The 22185-nt window shown below is 36.8% G+C and overlaps 1 protein-coding gene across 2 annotated transcripts in view; it reads left to right on the top strand.

The window, feature by feature from the left end:
* The window catches only part of LOC145683442 (uncharacterized), a 207104-nt gene that overhangs the window by 181871 nt on the left and 3048 nt on the right, over window positions 1-22185 (top strand). For both annotated transcript variants that reach the window (XM_081754781.1, XM_081754780.1), the window contains 2 exons: window positions 13432-13509; window positions 20961-21035. In XM_081754781.1, coding sequence (XP_081610907.1) covers window positions 13432-13509; window positions 20961-21035 — 153 coding nt within the window. The remainder of the gene's footprint in view (window positions 1-13431; window positions 13510-20960; window positions 21036-22185) is intronic.

Here is a 22185-nt window from a genome sequence, read left to right as displayed (position 1 = left end):
TGTCCCGATTTATATTACATTTCGTCTTTTATATAACTTCTAATTTCCAAAGAAAAAAAGACGACAGAAACTGTTTTCACATTCTTTCAATTGCATCAACACGTGTAGAAATAGACAGTTCTATGTTCATGTTCCATAAGTACTAGTTTATTTCTTATGTTCATATGAGGAATTTGTGTCAAATTGAAGACACATGATCATGGGGCTGCTGATCATGAGGCGCAATCCACTAGGGGTTCGAATTCCTCTGAAGAGCAAGATCGGAATTTTAACTGTCCTCAGTATTTCTGTGTTCGTGTTCCAGTACTGTTTGGAATACGTCGAAAGGACATGAGGTCCAGTGGCGAACAATATTCCGATTGGGGCAATTTGTTTAAAAGAAATTGTGAAAGCAGGAAACTCCCATTGCAGCTAGCAGGGTTCAAATTTCGTCGCAGCAATTATTAATTTTTTTGAATGTGAAGATAATGTTTATGTAATTGATGTTGTAATTATGACATTCCTTTATTATTATTATTATTATTATTACCACAGAAGGAAAGAAAAAGTAACATAGTCGAAGACATTCATAAGAACAGAAAAGATACAGAGTATGTCAGATGTTTCTTAGGTTTACACATGTACGCAGTAATATTATTACGTTTATGCATTTACAGATAGGATTATCATTTTTAGACAAGAAATGGAATATAAAGATTTGTGAGCTGATAACAGAAATGCATTTTGTTTCGCCCTTCTTCTAAGTAGAAAGGTGAGGTGACATCTTAAATAATATCATTCCCGTGAGTAGCGTTGCATGTTCGATCACAATTTGCAATTTGTGCACAGCTACGTACAATTCCTTGGAACTCATTTTGGCCCATACTACAGGAGTAAGGACGTGTTTAGCCCTTATGTATTCATCAATTCTTGTCCAAAGACTTTACTTGCCAGACGATAACGAATGAAGTTGATACGGATGATGTAATTTTGTGTTATTGGCGTTTCACCTGTGAAGGAGATCGTCTCAATTCTTAAATCCAGAGAAATTGAATATTTTTCATGTTAGTATACATCAGAAGTATCCGTTTTGTAGATTGTAAAAATTTACAGAATTGCCACATCCGGAATCGAACTCGCGTCCCCAACATTACGAAACTAACGCTTAAGCCACTACTCTAACACATCACTGTTCTGTTAGAAGGAAAAGATGGAGCTGTAAAGGCGTTTTCAGTTTGCCGGAAAACTCATGACGCATTTCGGTAAAATGTGACAAATGATGATTTGTGGATATACTAGAATTATTCGGATCATGCAATAGTTACGTCATGAATAGCTAAGGTGTTGAGCGTTTTGTGTAGTAGTATTGCTATTTGTTTGGTTTTACAATTTTGATCAGAGATGGCATGGGTGCATGAAAACTTGATCTACCGCCCACCGCGACCCACTCTGACCCACTACCCAACATGACCCACTACGAGCCACCACCCACCATCAACCACTGACCCACCAAAACATATCGTCATCAACTCTGACACATGATGCATGTCCTATTTTCTACCGACTAAAGAGTTTATACTTGTAATAAAACCAGGTTGTCAAATTCTAACTAATCGGAGTTTGAATTTCTACGGTCAATCCTTCAACACCGCTCTGTTACAATAATGATCGATCTGATCTTTACCATATAAAATGGTAAAGTGTTCCTCATGGGCAAACTGATGATGAATGTCAATTAGATTATCATGGTCTAATTATTTCCTTGTTGAATTATCGATACTTCTCAGTGGAAAAGCGGATTAAATTTGAAACTCTCAAATCAAGGTACGTAGACCAACATAAAGAAGCTTACATTACAAATTTTATGTCTATTTTTCTCACAACTTTATGGGTTAATTGCTCTGTGCTCTAAGCGCTTCATATAATAAACAAGCTTTTAGCAATTATTATAAAGCGCATACTAAGGATATATGGATATATGATGCGAAGCACTGTATTTTTTGTTGAGTTGAGTTGCGTTGAGTTTGAGTGTAACGTCAATTTCACCAGCGAGGCTATATGAAATTGGACCTACCCCATGCCGTAAACCTCGCCAACACCTAGTGGCCCACTTGCGGGTAAACGCCGATCGTCAATATAGAGACAAGTCGAATGATTGCCGCTAGTGTCCCGCTCCCGGCAGGGTTTCGTCGAGGGCAGGGTGTTGAAGCTACCACCGCGTCGCAGCGAGGACTTCGTTTTGGTCCGCGCTCCTTCGATTCGTCAAGGAGTATCGCGAAGGGACCAACACGAACTATCGCCAGTCATGTGCATGCGGTTATTATTATATACTAGCAGCGTTCACCCCGCTTCGCTGCGGTCACCCCGGAACGCAATAAACTTTGTTACTTAGATAATTTTTACTTTTTCGCTTTCAAGTGATATGATAAAAACCATAGAAGATTGCAGTAAATGTTAACATTATATCGCCTGTCATTTATGTTAACCCGCCCCGCTTCGCTGCGGTCACCCCGGAACGCAATAAACTTTGTTACTTAGATAATTTTTACTTTTTCGCTTTCAAGTGATATGATAAAAACCATAGTAGATTCCAGTAAATGTTAACATTATATCGCCTGTCATTTATGTTAACCCGCCGAGTGACACGGTCATGCGGGTTGCATATAAATACGTTTATTTTTATACCTATGATGAACTAACAAAGGATTTGTACGTTATGGACACTTGAATGGTCAATTATCTCAAGACACTGGTAATTAAAAATTAAAGTGATATGATAAAAACCATCTAGGGTCCAAATCCTAATAACCCCCCAAAAATGAAAGAAATTGGTTCAGCCGTATTAGCGTGATGAGCTAACAAAGGATTTGTGCGTTCTCTTTTATATAATAGATTATTTTTTCCTGGAGAATTGTTCCTAAAGTGAGCTCCGGGGGTCAAGAGTAACCTGTGCCTTAAAATCATGAAGTGAAAAATCTTGAGTGCGATAATTGAATGAATTTAGATGGCAGCTGTCGTCGATCATTTGAAAGTGTGTATGGGAGAACCATGAAATCAAGTAAATAGACACGCGTCATTTTGTTATAAAATTACATGGCGAATGCATTTTATCTTATCCCAAACATTTATCGTCTTATATATACGATTAAAAGAGCACTCTGATTGAACAAATTAAAACGATCTCAATGATTTATGCCTTTACAATCGAAGTCTCCTTCTTCGCCTCCGCGGCGAAGTTGGAAAAACACCCACCAAATAATAATAAGGTTGATGTTTGGAGCCTCCTCCGGGGTATATTTCTGGTATTTTCTTTTAGTGTTTTTTAGACACCTTAATGTAATCAAATCGTAAAAATATGAAACAAGGTACTGAGGAAGGGTCGTTAAATTAATTACCTTAAAAACATAATTCAGTGCCCAGAAACACCACATTGCAATCAATATAAGTATATTTCCAATGCCGTGCAGTGAAAAATCATGGCCCGAGGCGAGAGCATACGGCAGCGTCTTCGTACATATGAGTTGTCAATTTAAAGTTGACTTCTCTGGACTATTCTTTCTGCATAATACTTCGCTATTTTATCATGACTGAAATCAGAAAGTTTCAGCATTATCACACTGGAATCGTAAAAGTGTGTAATTACTGAATTCACTACAGCTCAACTTTTGCTTCTCCCAGAACAGTGATGTGTCAGTGTAGTGGCTTAAGCCTTAGTTTCGTAATTTTGGGGACGCGAGTTCGATTCCGGGTGTGGCAATTCAGTAAATTTTTACAATCTACAAAACGGATACTTCTGATGTATACTAACATGAAAATTATTCAGTTTCTCTGGGTCTAAAAGGCGAGACAACCTCCTTTACAGGTGAAACGCTAATAACACAAAATTACGTCATCTGTATCAACCTTCGTAACTGTCTGGCAAGTAACGTCTTTGGACAAGAATTGATGAACACATAAGGGCTAAACACGTCCTTACTGCTGTAGTATCTGCCAAAAATGTGTTAAAAGGAATTGTTCGTAGCTGTGCACAAATTGCAAATTGTGATCGAACTTACAATAGGAATCGCTAGTCACGAGAATGATCCTATTTAAGATGTCACCTCATCTTTCTACTTAGAAGAAGGGCGAAACAAAATGCATTTCTGTTATCAGCTAACAAATCTTTATATTCCATTTCTTGTCATAAAATGATAATTCTACCTGTAAATCCGTAAACGTAATAATATTATTGCGTTCATGTGTAAACCTATACAACATCTGACATACTCTATATCTTTTCTGTTCGTATGAGTACCTTCGACTATGTTACTTTTTCTTTCCTTCTGTGGTAATAATAATAATAATAATAATAATAATAATAATAATAATAATAATAATAATAATACATCAGTTACATAAAAATTATCTTCCCATTCAGAACTAATTACAATGACGGGATTTGAACCCAAGTAGCTGTAATGAGAGTTTCCTGCTGTCACAATTTTTTTTTAAGAAATCGGCCCAACCGGAGTATTGTTCGCCACTGGCACCTCATGTGCTTTCGACGTATTCCAAACATTACAGAAACACGAACACAGAAATACTGAGGACAATTAAAGTTCCGACCTTGGTCTTCTGAGGAATTCGAACCCCTAGTGGATTGCGCCTCATGATCAGAAGCCGAACGCCCGGGATCACTCGGCTAGTGCCACCGGTTCAATTTGCCACAAACTCCTCATATGAATATAAGAAAATAAACTAGTAGTTATGGAACATAAACATAGAGCTGTCTATTTCTACACGTGTTGATACAATTTAAAGAATGTGAAAATAGTTTCTGTCGTCTTTTCTTCTTTGGAAATTAAAAGTTATATTAAAGACGAAATGTAATTTAAATCGGGGCCATCATTGCAACTGATGACCAGTCCCGTAACATAGATTCTTTTATGGGGGGCCTTCCGCGTGTGAGACCCGGCGGGAGCTCATGTGGTTCGGATTCCACGTAAATCAGTAGATCCATGTTTCATATAGCCTCACTGCCGAACGGGACAAACTCAAAACGAACTCAACTTTTTTGGGGGGGCAAGCTTTAATAAGCTTCTTTGGGCCTCTGGAAAAAGTTGATTAAAAAGGGCCCCCTCTCTCCAGCTTTCTCTTAATCTTTATGCGACCTCCGGAGCCTGTGGGCCCTCCCTTACGGCAAGGTCTGCGGTTCCGTTAGTTACTCCCAGGGTCCATTCCATACATGACAGAATTATTAAGGGGACAATATTTATAAATCTCAAAGCCATACGAATAAATATTTCTCAAATGGGTCCACGACCCATTTTTGTTCTATTTAAATTTGTGTGGTGTTTTGTTTATGTAGTGTTGTGACCCTATTTGATGCTTCATTTCTAATTTCATGTTGGTATCGTATACGGAGTAAGAAAATTTTACCTGAAAATGGGCCTCTCGAACGGCGGGGAGCTTCTCTGGGGGGCAGTTGCTCCCACAAGTTGCGGCTTTGCCGATAATGTAAGGTCAACTTGAAGAACATTTCGTGATACTTTCTTCATTGAGCAACGTATATATAACTCGTTTTTGAGTTAAACAAGGAAATCTCGAGTAAGTCATTAAGACACTCACACAAGTTGCTTATATTTTCTTATTTATATTTGTATTTATATTTTGTTTATATTTGTTTTTTTGTTATATTTGAGTATCTTGTTTATATTTTTCCATGTAACGACTTGAACTATTTATTAGTTTGAGTGGAAGTTTAAATGGCGCGGTGGGTGAGTGGTTAGAACATTGAACTTCTAGTTGGTGGACCCGGGTTCGAGTTCCGGCAAGGCTCAAGCGTTTTCTTGTTTCAAGTTCAATTACAATTTCTATGCATACTCAGTGTGATAAGCAAGATCTTCTTTCCTCCAGAAAGAAGATGTTGGAATGAGGAGAATTGGAGAAGGTCTCTCAATGGAGGCAATCATTTACAAAGTTATTTTCAGCAGTTGTACTAGATTTGATATTTTGAGCTACTTTCAAGCATTTTCTGATTCATATGTGATCAGTGTTTTTAGTTCTTTGAATATACAGTATATAATGAAAAAATACATTACATTCACAGCAATATTGAGATTAACGTATGATGTTCATTGGACAACACGCTCTGAACCAGAGAGATTGATCTCAGAATAGAGAACTGTTTCGTTAGTCACCTAATTTACAATTTTGCCCGCATAAACAGCTGGATCAAGGCATCAACTGCTGTCAGTGCCGAGAAACGTTGTGCATACTTTTCCTTGAGGCGCTTGTCGTTGTCAATGTCTATGTTCATTTATATATTTATTTATTATTTATGGAATCTTTAAGAAAGTTGAAACACTTTATTATGCTGATAAATATTTCAGTACCAAATCCACGACTATCAAACATCACCATTAACATTTTTGTTAAAATGGTGGTATATAATTCAATATATATTTTAATACACTAAGTAGTACTAAAAGTAAAAAAAAAATAATTTATTTTAGGAACAATTATCTACTGTTATCTAAATTCGAGTATTTTGGAACTACAATACCTTTATTACAAGTAGATTATGGAATATTTTTATGTATAAAAATTAAGAAACAACCCTGACTTAAGTAAAATAAATAGTTTTTACAGTCCTTATGTAAGTAATTACATCAAAAGGAGTTTGCGTGAGCACTTCGCAAATTCAATTACAAGCTGGTCTAGATCTAGTGCACGGAGAATATCTTTGTTGTAAACCAGGAGAACGATCTCCGATTTTCTTTCATGTCCCATAGACAGACATTGAGGTCGAAGGAGAGCTGTCAGATGTGAGAAGCAGTTTTCGACCGTGGACGTAGAAGACGGAATAATTAGAGCAGCTTCTGTAAGCCTCGAGAAAGCCTCGCCATATTTTCCAATTTGTTTTGTGAGCTCTTCCAGAGATGATGTCTTGTTGATCAGTCGATTTGCTAGATCTATTTCCTGCTTCAAATTCTGAAGCACTTTGCAATGCAGGTCTTTGTACTTTACAACATCACACAGAGGTTTCAAATTTTCTTCACTTCCTTTCTCGCTCAGTAAGTGGTGAATGGCACCAATCACAGCTTTTCCTGTCTCACTGAATCTGCGCCGCATTTCTTCGAAGGAGATATCGAGAACTTCGCAAAATAATCTTTTCAGCTCCTTCTCGTCTTCCTTTTCCTTATCCAAATTTATGCCTTCCAAATCAACAACCCTATCAGCTAACCGACTGGGGAGTGTGCATTTGCGTTTGAATGGTTGATGAATTGAAGTGTTTAAGGCATATGCCTTCATTGCATCGTGAAGGATATTTTCAAATATTCCTTCGTCTTGCCAGCAAGACCTGAGTTGTTCCTTTACCGATCCTATTAACTTCACAGCGGTGTCAATGTCCAAATCGCTTCTTTGTAGGAGTGCATTTGTCGGTTTTAGATATCCAAGACCCTGAACATGAGCTCAGTAGGGAAACAAAAAGTCTTAGTGGAGATCTGGTGTAGTAAACCGGTAGCTTCAACTTTCATTGAGCGTGTTCTTCACTGGAAGTTTGAATTGCCATCAGTGCGTTTAATATGTGAAACCTGTCGTCATGAATTACAGTCACTGTGTCAAGATGTCCAGTACAACGTTGTTCCAACAATCACTTTAAACTCCTTCCTGCGTAATCTGCTGCAACGTGTCCTTTTCTTAAAAAGTAATATAGTTGTTGACAAATATCAAAAAACTCTTTCAGTTCAGGGATTGTGTCAATGGCTCTACAAATAACTAAATGTAATTGGTGATTGAAACAGTAAACAAACAAAATGTTCCTCTTCAAATCCTCAGACAAAAGAGCTTGCACTCCATTTTTCTTTCCACTCATGACAGGTGCTCCATTGTAGCACTGTACTATTATCGTGTCGGTTTTGAATTCTACTTTTCTTAAACAATCTAAAATGGCGTTCTTAATGCTGGCAGTGTCTTGTTTGTCCAACTTCAGTATAGCTACTCATCTTTCTTGCACTTTAAAATTCACAAGGTACCTAATTGCGGCAGACAAATCTTCGATTCGTTGCTTGTCTCTGGTTTCATCTGCAAGTAATGAACAAAATGTACTTTCGTTTGCTTCATTTACTATTTTCCTCTTAACAGATTCTGTCATGAAATGAATTATCTCGTTCTGAATATCCGGACTAGTGTATGTTGCATTGTCAGGGATAGTTTTGATAGTTTCTCCTAATTTCGGATCTTTACGAATACTAAATTCAAACAAATTTAAGAACAAACCACTTGATTGTTTTCCGAGTTGCTCACACCCAGAATCTCCCCTAAAGGACAACTGATTCACAGGCAAGAATTGAATAACTTCCATCACCCTTTTCACATAGTACCTTTTCATAATTACATCACTACACACCTTCTTCACGACCATTTGGCAAGAGTCCTCACATTTCCGTTGCTCCAAGTAGCAAGTCACAGGGCCTATGAGTTTCAGAATCGGCGTGTCGAGAAAATCTCTTATTTTTCTCGGTTACATGCTTCCACCTCTGAAACATTCTGCACAAATGAGGGATCACTGTTTCTTGACGGATATTTCCGGCATGGGAAGCAAAAGGCAGCATCTAACATAACAGAATACTCGAGCCAATCCCACGTTTTGTACCATATTGGACGAAATCGTCGAATTGAATCAGAAATGCTGGAACCTGGAAAATTTGCAAGATGCGGCTGAACGGGTTTTGTATCACCAAGGTCTGATACATGGTGGAAATCAGATGTTTGACGTTTAGTTTTTTCTTGACCTTCTACACATGTTGATACAGATGACCCTGCTTCTGAATTAGTTTCATTTTCGATAGCTTTTGCACCAAAAAATGACTTGATGGATGCCTGCTTCATATTTATGGCGTTATAATAGTCAGTAGAGTAATTTGAAACGTCTGGCGAGGTACATTTGCCTGTAGTTCATTTTCTACTGTTTTTGTTTTCTTCTGAAATTCGCTAAGCACTCTGCTACTTATTATTGCGCGCAATTATAATGGTGTGTGACAAAATCTTTTTAAAATAATAGGTTCGGTGTTCTGCTGTCGTCTTGATTTTTTTTCTCTGAGTGCGTATAAGGAATTAACGTTTTCTTCATTTCGTATATTTGTAAACAAATCGTGAAACAAATGGTTCGAGGCCACTCAGAAAACACAAAGTGAGCCGATGCAAACTGCTATTTAGAAACATTTTACAATCATTGATTTATTTTCGTGGGTGCTCCCCGCAAAGGAACAAATCACGTGAGGGCCGCGGTGGCTCAGTGGCAGAGCGTTCACCTCTAGTGCATGGAATCCCGGGTTCAAACCCTGCTCCTGCCAAGTGAACTTTGTGGTGGACAAACACCGTGTGCGTGGGTTTCCTCGGGGTTCTTTTGTTTCCTCCCACTTTCTTCAATCCACCATTTCATTCATTTCTCATAATCACAGTCTCCTTTAGCCTAACCGGTATAAGCGTGGGACTTAAAACTCAAAAATTTCATTTTCATTTCATTTTCAAATCACGTGAAAAACAGCATTGTTGCCGCTTTTACAATAAACAAAACTTCCGAATTCCCCACTGATTTTTTTTTTTTTTTTTTTTTTGTATCTGAGTACTCTAGAGGCGCATGTGCGTTTTCTCCAGACATCACAGTTTCGGTACCAGTTTCATATATGAGACATGCGTTTTCCTTGCACTGTAATGAACATGAACATGTTGCATGTTTTACACGTTAATTACAGGCACACGTGGGACATGTACTGTCAAGACAAATGTTTTTTACCTGCAATGTTACACATGCACAAGCCAGGCACTCACAGTCATGTAACATAGCCTGTTTTCGGGTCAATTTTCATATGGGTATTCTTTGGAAGGGCATCTTGTCCAACGCCTTGAATGCTTGTCGTGGTTGTGATTCTTCAAACTCTTGGAATGAGGAAAAGTAATATATGGGAGATTATTGAATATATCTATCCAGTGGCGGCGGTTGGACGTCAAAAGTGGGGGGGCAAGATATGATCTCAATATTTGTATATCAATGTTAGTTTTTGGTTGTTTCTAACATTTTGTTTGACGAAAGGTTGTATAACTATTATGATACTGTATTTTCCAGTTAAAATACCGTATATCGCGTTTCATATTTTACTAAGTAAATTGACAAGAGCAACACAAGTAGATACTAGCCCTTTGTACTCTTAAACAACGAAGGTGTAAGAAGAGATTTGATTCCTTGCTCATGAACATCTTAAAATTCTGTCTGGAAAATTGTGTGGTCAGATTAGGGACTTATTTGATAAATTCGCAAAACAAACAGAAAGGATAATATTAATCGAACAGAAATGAAAAATGAGGCTTGTTTCGCAAAAGTTATATTGAAACTGGGAATTAATGAACAACTTATATTTTAATTCCATGCATGTTATTACATGTTATTACTCTTAGAAAAACAGTAAATACTACAAGCATATGCTGCGACATTTAAAGAAATACTTATGCAGCTTCCCGAAAAATGTTCGTTGCCATTAGGTACAGTTTTCACTTTCTTGGAATACATCAAAACTCAACAATACTTAGAATCACTACACACTCCAGTTATGGAAAATAATCCTAAAACTAGGGATGTCCACGAGACAAGATTTGAGGCTGTTTCGTCTCGAAAATGTGCTGTAAAAGTGATGTCTCGACTCGAAAAATGTATTCTTCTCTATTGGAAGAGCTGTGTCTCGACTCGAATTTTGTCAGGAAAATTCTTTCTCGACTCGTCTCGTGCGCATCCCTACCTAAAACCTATAATTATGTTGAAAAAAATGAAATTTTTAAGTTTAACGTCCCACGGTTATGCCGGTTAGGCTAAAGGAGACGGTGATAATGAGAAATGAGTGAAATGGTGGAATGAAGAAAGTGGGAGGAAACGGGAGAACCCCGAGAAAACCCACGAGCACGGTGTTTGTCCACCACAAAGTCCACACGGCGCGAGCTGTGATCGAACCAGGGACCCCAAGCACCGGAGGTGAACGCTCTACCACTGAGCCACCGCGCCCCCCTATAATTATGTTGAATTCACTAAATTGTATACTGTATATATATCAGTAAATTCATATATTACACTGCAAAACAATGCCGCGCCTTTGACGTGGGAGACCCGGGTTCGATTCCTGGCGGGAGTTCATGTGGTTTGTATTCCACGTTAATCACTAGGTCCACGTCTCATATAGCCTCACTGCTGAACGGGATGTTAAACTCAAAAAAATCAAATCAAAATATTCCTTACCATTAGAAAGAAGAAAAGACATTTAAGGAATGTCGATTTTTGTGCAATTAAAGAATAATTTGTGAACAGTGTTTCTTTCAGACATGCTTTTGGGAGGCACCCCGAAGCTCTGAGAGTATGCCACCCCCCGAACGAGACCAAAATAATACGTCTATAATATAATAATAAATAGAATAGTACCAGCAGTGCTCCCCCGGAATACTAAGTGTGCGCCCCGGTACATTGTTTCTGAAAGAAACACTGCTTGTGAAGAACTTCATTTTTGCGAAATGTTATCTCATTTAGTTCTAAAGCAACTGACTAACATATCGAGCCCTTGTAAGAAGAAATGAAAGCACACTCGAATTGTGACACTCCAGTATGTTAATTTTTGGGCCATTTTCCGTGGCAATTAAAACGCAATTCATGTAGCTTTCTTCCCTGTACGGGAAGACAACCAGTACGTACTCACGGAACGGCAAATATTTTATGGCACCATTTTTATTTTATGAACCATTAATACATACAAAAACTTTATATTTCCAAATGAAATTATATACATTGATAGGTCATTTCAAAAAAGTGGGGGGCAACTGCCCCCCTTTGCCCCCCTAATCGCCGCCCATGTATCTATCTAGCAATAAGAATAGCTGTTGTTTTTTGTAGAAATATATGCCACGTTCAATTTCATTTGTTAGTAGTAGTAAATGCGCGCTAAGTTCAATTTTATTTAGTAAATAAAATCACAAGATTTTCCTGTTTGGGATTTGATGAAATAATTTGAAACTTCTGGACAAAAAATATCCCTTTCAGAGCGGGCAAAAAATATTTTAGAGCGGGCATTGCCCGCTCTAGCCCCTCCCTGGCTACAGGCCTGTTTAGAAGTATATTAATCACCTCTAAAAAGCAATTAAAACAGAAAATAATTAAACGTTACAAGTAGAGAATAATGGACAAGAGCTCTAAAATCAGAAACCAATTAATTTATTTTGATAAGTTTTTTGCTTATTATTCAATTAAATTTATTGTAAAACAATTACTTTACGAAAATATCTCTTTCATATTGTGTCTACCTATACAGGCACGTATAAGTGTTTAATAATAATAATAATAATAATAATAATAATAATAATAATAATAATAATAATTATTATTATTATTATTATTATTATTATTATTATTATTATCTAAGGCAAAGTTAAATCTATGTCGAGGCAACAAAAACTTCATAAAAGTAACATTAAAACTATAATTTTGTATTAGACATTATTTTGTGTGGCTAGGAATTCATCTGAAGAGAATTGTGATGTGATTGCAGCTCCAGACTGGTTTCTAGTGGGTTTCCAGATCATGGATTGGACTCTGAATTTTATAGTAATACCGTGGGATTGATTACCTTGTTACGTCAAGACGCTTTTTGGCAACAAGTTGACAGGATGTGTCCTCTCCTTCATGCTATGATGCCAACACTGAGTACTAGAAGTTGACTTCTATTCGCTTGAGGAGTTTTCTGTTAAATGGTAGATATCAGTTTACCAAACGGACCAAAGCAAATGGGTGTATCCAATAAACCTTCCTCAATTCACTACAGAGTTGAAAATTTGAACTAACATATCACAACTTCGCTTCAATTTTTGTATAAAGTTATCAGATACCAACCCTGTATGACGACAGCTGGTCACTTCCCGGTGTGACGTTGATGTCTGCAGAAAACATATATCATTTTCATTATTGTCCAGAACTTTTAGTTTATGTAGCCTAATATTTAATCCACGAAGTGTTTAGGTAAAGTATATTTTGCTCTATTGATCATTTATTTATGTGAACGAGGTGATGTTAATTGACTGAACATTCGTAACTCTTTTACGATTTTTCCGTGAAGCTAGGTTTCTTGTCAGGCAGTCTTGTGCTTTCAAGGTTTCGCATATAAAATCTCACTGTTTTGAGATTTAGAACGAAATCGCAATAGAGAGAAAGTCTTTTCAGGATTTTAACACAAATTATAGCTATTAATATGGGGCTATAATTCTAACAGTAATCAAGTTAACATTAACAGGTTGAAATATAGAAAAAGTATCCTATTTTAGAATATTTCTAAAACTTAAAAGTTAACTTTGTTTTCGAAATTCTTCAGTATTTGTTTAAAAATTATATATGTTAGTGATTAATAGACAATCATAAAAATATCATCATTTACTCTTTAGATACAAGTGGCCTGAGCAGTGCAAGTACGTTAATGAACCTCATAAAATCTACTACTAGAAACGTTATTCGGAATATTAGTAAGTATATGGAGTTTCTAAAGCTCTAGTAATTGATACCTATAGAAATAGTAGGTATTTCAAAATAATATTCTATCATGACCAGAGGTATATAGTCTAGCAGAATCTAAGGTGTACCTTGCGTGGAGGTATGCCCAGTTTTTTTAACGGAATTTGAAAGGTCTTAATCCATAGAATAGAAATCCGAAGGGTGCCAGCTCGGCATTGTTGGGCATTTTGATATAGGAGCCCTTTTCAATATGGGCCCTGCGCATTAATAGCTTCTTTTCTGGAGATACAAATTTGCTTCTTAAATCAGCAAGTTCTTCAGTAATTACCTTGAAATTTTGTAGAGCAAATAACCTTTGTCAAGGGAAATTTTGTACTATAGAACAAAACTTCATGTTGACGTTGTTTAACAGTGTTGCCAACTCAAATTTATGACTAGCGTAAACATTTTTGATCATAAGAAAGGACAACGTTCATGAAAGTGTAACAAAATATTGGAAATTTTGGAAGCATCTGCTGTAAAAAGTAAAACGTGTAAATTGTGGCTGGATTATTTAATGAAACCCGTTTTCATAATGATGATTTATATCAGAGCAGAGCGTGAATGGAATTTCCCACGGCATTTGTGGGCTATCCAACAAATGTTGCCATATTTTGTTTGTTGCGAATCACTTCAACTACCCAAAATATTGTCTGTATTGTCTAAAATCCATGGAAAAACTTCGGCGCAAGCGGTCCCGGGTTCGATTCCCGGTGGGTCACTCGGTCGAAAAAGTGTAACACGCTTTTCCAGGCCAGCCACCCTGGATGAGATTTTCCTGGGCTAATTCCGGGGTGGTACCTAACTTATAGGTCCCAGGCTGCTTCCATCCTTCCCCAATCCTTTCTTCCTTCCTTTTGACCGGATTGTGTGCTCGACGAGGGAACGTCATCCCTCAAATCGTGAAGGGCTAAATGGCCTTAGATGCCGAAAGCCCAGAAATCTTGATCCTAAATCCTAAATTCTCGTCATATTATGGAGAGATTTCTGAAAGGAGAACATATAATGCGACATAAACCAGGAGTATGGAATGGAATTTGGAGTGATATGCACATAGAAATCATATTTATGCGATATGGTCATGGTCCAGAGGTATAATCTGTCTTACTCTAAAACCTAATGCAATGAAGAAATGGGCACTTAGTCTACACATTTTCAACCAAATAGACAAGGACATGAAGGATATGAAAGAACTGCGACTCACAAAAGATTGTAATACATCACAAAGAGGAATCTCCAGCAAGAATTATTCTGGATAACAGTGATCGAGAAAAAATACATCTTAAGCTTGCACAGTTGATAGATCCTCTACAACCAGAACAACATCCATGAGAAATTATAAATATATTATCTGGATTAACCTCATCAAAAGACATTAACGTGAATAATGTTGTTGCAATTGGAGAAGCTCAGATGAAAAGTTTTGAAGAATCATAGCCAGAAGGTTTCTACAATAGGATAGAAAGGAGAGTAGTCACAATGGCTAAGTTGAAGAAAATTATAAAAATTTCAAGTGAGCGTATAATCGATTCTAATCTTGTGTACGCCGAGTAATCGGCATGTTTATAAATCGAGACTTCGATATCAGATTATTTCAGCATGATCTTTCATCTGTCCGAACCGCTTTATTTAAAGACAATGCACAGATGAGAAGTACCAGCAAATCAAAGGTGAAAACCATTTTGGCTGTAGAACATTCACAAAGGTTTTATTCTGCAGTGGGTGAAATATTCCTTGATGAGTGTACTATATTATGGATAGTTGCATGGCCAGCAAATTGAACAGGAAGAGATTATGTTGTTCAGTTTTCTGAGTGTCTGGAGAAACATCTTAGGCACTCAATAGTTTGTCTCATACAGTATTTGATCAATATGTCTAAGGCAGCATTAAAAGCATGACGAGGTCTAAAAGAGCGTCAGAGAAAGGGTCCAGAAAGTATCGCTTCCATTTGATGTCACAACTAGCACCACATGTTGTTTTGCAAGCGTACGAAAGTTCAACTCATAGACATAATATGCAAATATGTAGCAAAGTTTCCATTCTCTGAGAAGAATTTGGAAACGCTCACCATAATTGGTCATCATGCAGTGCCTCTTGAAATTAAGAATAGTGTTGTGATGGAACGAATTGACCTTCGAATAGAACATGTAGCTGATGTACAGTGTACTAATTGCTCAGAATGTTGTGAAGAGAGCACTAGATTGCAACTACGAAAACTTAAAAGTGATTTATGATGATACAAATATATTTCTTTTACTACTTCACTTTTATATTCTTTACAGTTTGAAAGCAAATGTTCTTATGGAATCGACAAGACCAAACAGGATGGTAATAAACATAGGAGCAATAGTTGTGAAACATAAAGACATAGTTGACCAGCTGTTAGCAGCTCACGCTCTCTCAGGATGTGATAGTGTAGGAAACATTTACAGAATTAGTAAAGGTAAAATAGTCAAGAAGCTTCAAGAAGGCAAAGAGTTACTCCTTAAAGGCCTTCTAGATGTTAATATGGATTCTATTATCAGTAAGGCAACACGGTTTATAGAATCATGCTATTTAAAAAATCTTTTGATACAATGACACACGTAAGGTTTCACTTCTACAGTGCTGTTACCGGAAAATATAGAGCAGTACTTGCTCTACCTCTTAAAACATTGCCACCAACAACTGAAGCCTTTGCAGAATATGTGAAATGCGCTCAAATTGTAATATGGAGACCTCAATGGAACCATCTAGTCCTACTCTTAATCCTTTACAATATGGATAGTGTTACGATAGCTCAACAAAGGTTCTCGTAGCAACAGAGGTGCCTACAGGAACAGAAGTTGTTCCGCCACAAGTTCTACAAATGATTAAGTGCGGATGTGGAAAAAACCCTGTATGCTCATACAAGTGTAACTGCGCATCTTCTAACCTAAGTTGTACTGCTTTTTGTGGCTGTATTGGTGAAGCAAACTGTCAAAACTCTGCAACGCGACTCAAGAACTTAACAACTGAAGAACCAGACGAAGATTTCACCGACGAAGGCATTCCCGATGACGAAGACCCTGACGTTATATGACTAAATACCCAATACGAAAGTAATCAGCTTATCAGTTTGCAAAATTTCAACACGGTTGGAGCAGAGTTGGCTGGAAAATAATCCATTTTGTAAACATCATTTTATAAAGATTAATTTTCTTATCTTTGTCACTATATGTAGAAGTTTATGTATTTCTTTAAAAACAAGTTGACAATGAAAGCACTGTTTTTCATAATGATGTAAGGCAAGTATTAACAAAATAGCATTAAATCCCAGTAATTCTACAAATAGGTTTCATATTGATATTAATATTGAATGTAACTTAAGGACTACATCACCAATGAGAATGCGCTGTCTTTTTTATAAATTAGATTTTCTTCAACTTCCTTCCTATTTAAGATAAGATTAGGAAGTAGCAGTGTTGCTAACTGTTACTCACTCTGACTGACGAAAGCTACTCTATAAACTAAATATACTTAACTGATTAAAAATCAACCTATTTGTTGAAACGGATAAAGCTTTCTTATTGGTAAAGTAGCTCTTAATTTATACTCAAAATTAATATTGAGTTCAGTTTATAGGTAATAATTACTATGTGAACGTTACTTAAAAAGGGCAGTGCAGAAGCAAAACTTATCTGGACTGAGTGATGCTCTACATATTTTGATTTTTATGTCAGAAATAAACCAAATGTACTAGACAATTTTAACAATATCCTATTTAGCATGTACCGTGGATTATGCTTCAACTTTACAAAACTCTATTTTTTTACAAGATTTTTGGTTGGAAACACTGTTTACTTCTTACATTAGGATGATGATAATGTGATATAAAACTTTATTTAGTCAACCTTAACTTATGTGCAAAACATCACTGCAATTGTCTGAGTAGTAAGTGAATTACTATAGTAAGTATGAATTTTTCGTAACAAAAATGATGCTCAGGTCGCCATATTGAAAAAGGTGACATAAATAAAAATGCCCAACAATACCGAGTCGGCACCTTCCGAATTTCGATTCTATGGGCTTTGAACTATCAGAAACAGCAAAAAAAAAAAAAAAAGGCAAACCTCCACGCAAGGTATGGCCCAAATTTGGACAATTTCTGCTAGACTATAATATTAACTATTGTTTGCCAAGTATTTTTTCCTGCAATAGACTCACATAACATGTTAACATAGTCATTACTATATGTATAATTAAAATATTTGAATTATTCATTAAATTAGAAACTTATACTGGTGATTCTTAGTACTGGTGACTATTATTGAATTACTCTGTTGGTACAGCTATTTCAGTCTATACATTTATATAGACTTTTGTTATAAGCATAGACATCAACACCTCTTTTAATTGTTGTATTCATGTAACTATAAAGGTAACCAAGAATGTTCTGCCGCTTTTTCAGCCAATACATTCGAACATCGATATGTCACCTAAGACTTGCCTGGAAGATCGAAAATAATCCCCATCAGCATCGACGACCTTCTGCCAACCTTCTCGAAGGGCATGGATTCCATCGCGGTAGAACTTGGTGGACAGTGAAGAGAAGAATGTATCAAGTGCATTTTGCACCTCTATTAGATTTGAACAGGCGTCCTATAAGACGATTGTCCAAGGAATGGAACAGGTGATAAACGGACGGTGAAATGTTCGGGGGTATGGTGGATGCAATAGTTTTTCCCATCCATGGCGTAGAATGGTGTCATCCTAGCCACGTGAGACTTAGCGTTGTCCTTTAGCAGGAGGACCTCTTTGCGATTCAGGAATGCTCACTCCAGAGTTTTGAATTTTTCTTGAACACGGGTCAACTGCTGGCAATACACAGTTCCATTCATGCTCTGGTCAGCCGGTAGCAGTTCGCGATGCACAACAACGCGAGCAGTCCACCAAACACACAGGAGGACCTTCTGGTGAGTGCTGGATTCGGCAGTTTTGGAACCGGTTCATAGGGTGCTAACCAATGATGACGACGCCGTACAAGACCCACTTCTCATCACATGTCAATATCCTGTCCAGAAATGGCTCCTTTCTCAGACGAGTCAGAAAAGAAACACAGCTGTCTGCTCGCGTTTTCTTCTGGCACGGAATCAAATCATGTGGGACCAATCAACTCGACTTGTAGTGCTTCCCAAGTCGATAGATGTGCTGCTGAATGGTTTCTACTCTTACATTGAATTATAGTCCAAGTTCCTCACATGTCTGGTCACTGTTCGCATTAATTGCTGCATGAAGATCTTCATTTTGTTCATGTGTTGGTCTTCCGGCATGTGGTGCGTCTTCGAGTGTTTCGTCATCGTCCTTAATCTTATTAAAACACCGCTGCACTGTCCGTGTAATATGACACCCTCAACAAAGGTCTGTCATATCTTCCGCCCTGCTGCAGTGACATTTGACCCCAGTTTGAACTTGTATAGCATACATAGCCTTATGACGGCCTGTGGAGGTCCCATGCTCACTGTTCTTACTCAAGTTCACGGTATATCTCAACTGCCACAATTAGGTAGTGTATTGAATATACAAACACCAACAACTGACCTTTGCCTTATTTTCATTCGTATTCAACTCACGGTGTGGCGGCCAATTTACCACAGATCTCCACAAAAAGCGACCGAACATTCTTGATTACCCTTATATTTTCCTCATTCAACTTTTGATAAAATACGCCAAGAATTGTCAAGTTTCTCTGGAGGTCACTTTTACAGCACCACTGAGCACCACATCCAATTGTGCATTAATGGAGTGTAGAATTTAAAGTAATGAATATTCCATTTTACCCTTCGATATATTGTTCTCGAATTGAGGCTATTTTGCATGTTTCTGAAAAATTTCGGCTTGTCACATACTGAAATGAAGTATTTCAACATTAGGTAGGTCTACATTTTCTGTCTAATTTTGTTGTTAGGAGTTACCTTCCAAACGTTGTCGGTGTTTATTAGAAATACCATACGTAAAAGAAGAAGCCCTGAATGATTGACTGATCAATGTCTAGGCCAAACTACTCAATCTAAAATTTGGACAGTTCCTACGTAAAGTAAGGTAAAATGACATTAAAAGAAGTAGTTTGGAAATTCGAATGGAAATGCGGTTACAACTATCATAATAAAAAATTCAAACCAGAAGTTCTTCAAGTTAGAGACATGAAACTCGGTATTTGACATATCATTTAAAATAATTAATTAAACATGCCTTTCAGCCATTTTCGTATTTGATCTAGAAGGTGGGAAAAGTAAGAAGAAATAATGGCAAGAATTGCAATTATTATAATAAGATGTTATCTTGAAATTCCGTAAGTTTAGAAAAATTAGTTCGATTTTAGACTCTTCATTTAGAATAATTTAATAACACTTAACACTGTTTAAACGTTTTTATATTTGCTCTACGATGGAAGAAAAGAGATAGAAAGGAAATGCAGTAGAAGCTAAGTTGAGTTGAGTTAAGTTAATTTTTACTTTAACGTCCCTTTCAACAGCGAGGCTATATGGGACGGGACCTACTGATTAACGTGGAATCCGAACCACATGATCTCCCGCCGGAAATCGAACCCGGGTATCCTACGCCAAAGGAGAAGCTAAATTGATTATAATAAGATATCCTTATCTCGAATTCCCTAAGTTTAGAGACATGAAATTTTGAATTTGAACTTTTGATGTAAGTTAAAGACTTGAAAAATCTTACTAGTACTATGTACACTACAATGCCCTTATAACATACATTATACTTCCTACTGTATTTGTAGAAGGTATAACGTACAAAGTATGACACAAGCAGCCACACATGTGATGATAAATATAGTATTTACTAAACCTAATTCTCCCTATGGGAAGACTAGGACTTTTGATTGTGAATACATAAGCACAAGTATATCAAAGAAGATTATTTTTCTTTGATGTTCAAAATATTTATTTCAAGTTGAAATTATAACTTTTTCTACATACAATTGTGACTTTAAAAAGATAGGTGGACTAAAATTTTCAAGTTTATTATAGATTGGAATACAATTGTATAAAACTAGTACAAAACAAGTTGCCGCCATTTAAATGTTTGGAATATTACGTATTTCTCATGTATTCGAGTAGAGTCTTTTCAGGTAGGAAGCTATCTAGAAATCGAACCATCAGTAACTATATTTATCTTTATTCCGGAAGGATAAAAGTTCGATAGATAATTGATCTGTAACATCATAAACGTTTTTGTACCTAATTCAATCTTAAACATGGTTAGCGAAAGCTTAGTCAAACATATCTTTTAAAGAAGGAATGAAGGAACGTTGTTAACAAATTATAATTGTAGTGTTTGTGTTGTGCTCACTTTAACTTCATTAACTTTGTTAGATTTACATGGTTACAACACAATAATTTGATCGTGGTAATCAATAATAATAATTATGCTATTTTTTCAGCTACTCAAGCTTGGTTACGTGGTAACCCAGCAAATGGAAGACGATCTGCAATAACAAGTAGTATAGGCATGTTAAGTGAGTATCAGATACAATGAAATATGTTCCGTTTCTTGTTCATTTACGAGAAATATGCATTTCATTACATAGCCACACACACACACACATAAAGGTTCTGTGCACTGGACCTCAGGGTATGGATTTGTTACGTATTTTGTTGCACTGAATCCAAATTTCGAAACACCAAGCGATCGACCGTGTCAATTTTTTCTTATGGGTGAAAAACTTGAGCGAATTTGGATAGGAAGGAAATACGTAACACAGCAATACAAAAAGGTTTTGTGCAGCGAACTGACGTTGAACTCGATGTATTTTGTTACACAGAATAGAAATTTCGAAACCTCAAGGCGATTGACCGTTCCAAATTTTTATGTGCGAAAACTTTGAGCTATTTTGGATAGGAAACACTCTTTTTCGTCTATAAAAAAAGAGTTTACACGGTCAATCGTACTAGGGTTTTGAAATTTAGATTCTGTGTAACAAAATACATTGAATCCATATCCTGAGGTCCGGTGCACGGAAGATTTATTTTTTGTATGACTGTGTTATTAGGAATATGTGTGTCACTATTAGAAGTATGTCTGTTATAGTTAGGGATATGTGTTTCGTTGTTAGAAATACGTCTGTAACTGTTAGGTGTATGTATGTTTCTGTAGAAGTACATATGTCTCTGCTAGAACTAGGAGTTTTACTATTAAGAATATGTATGCCACTGTTAAAAATGTGTACGTACATCTCTGTTAGGAGTATGGATGTTACGGTTACGAGTTTGTATGTCATTGCTAAGGTTATGTGTTTCGTTGTTTCTTATGTGTGTGTTAGAATACTAAAAATATATACACAACTACTACTTGACAGTATACTTTACACAATACATAAGAAAATAAACCATCTATTCAAGCAGAATAAATACTGTCTATTATTAACAGGTTGACTGCCAAGGCCAGATTCAGATTGTGTGTAGGGCCAAGTAATAAAAAGTTGAGAAAATGAATCAACTGGTACGTCCATTTTGACGCCATTGTTATAAGCGCCGGTTGCTTTCTAGGACCAGACAACGAGTATCTTCGGGAGCTAAGAGGTTATTTTTTTTACCATGTTAACAAGTGACAAGTGAAACCCATTTACTGGTATCGCGGCTTGAAACATCTGGTGAAGTGAGACACAA

Source organism: Thermobia domestica, chromosome 4 (assembly GCF_964235325.1).
Source record: "Thermobia domestica chromosome 4, izTheDome1.hap1.1, whole genome shotgun sequence".
Lineage (NCBI taxonomy): Eukaryota > Metazoa > Arthropoda > Insecta > Zygentoma > Lepismatidae > Thermobia > Thermobia domestica.
This window is presented reverse-complemented; position numbering and strand designations above follow the sequence as displayed.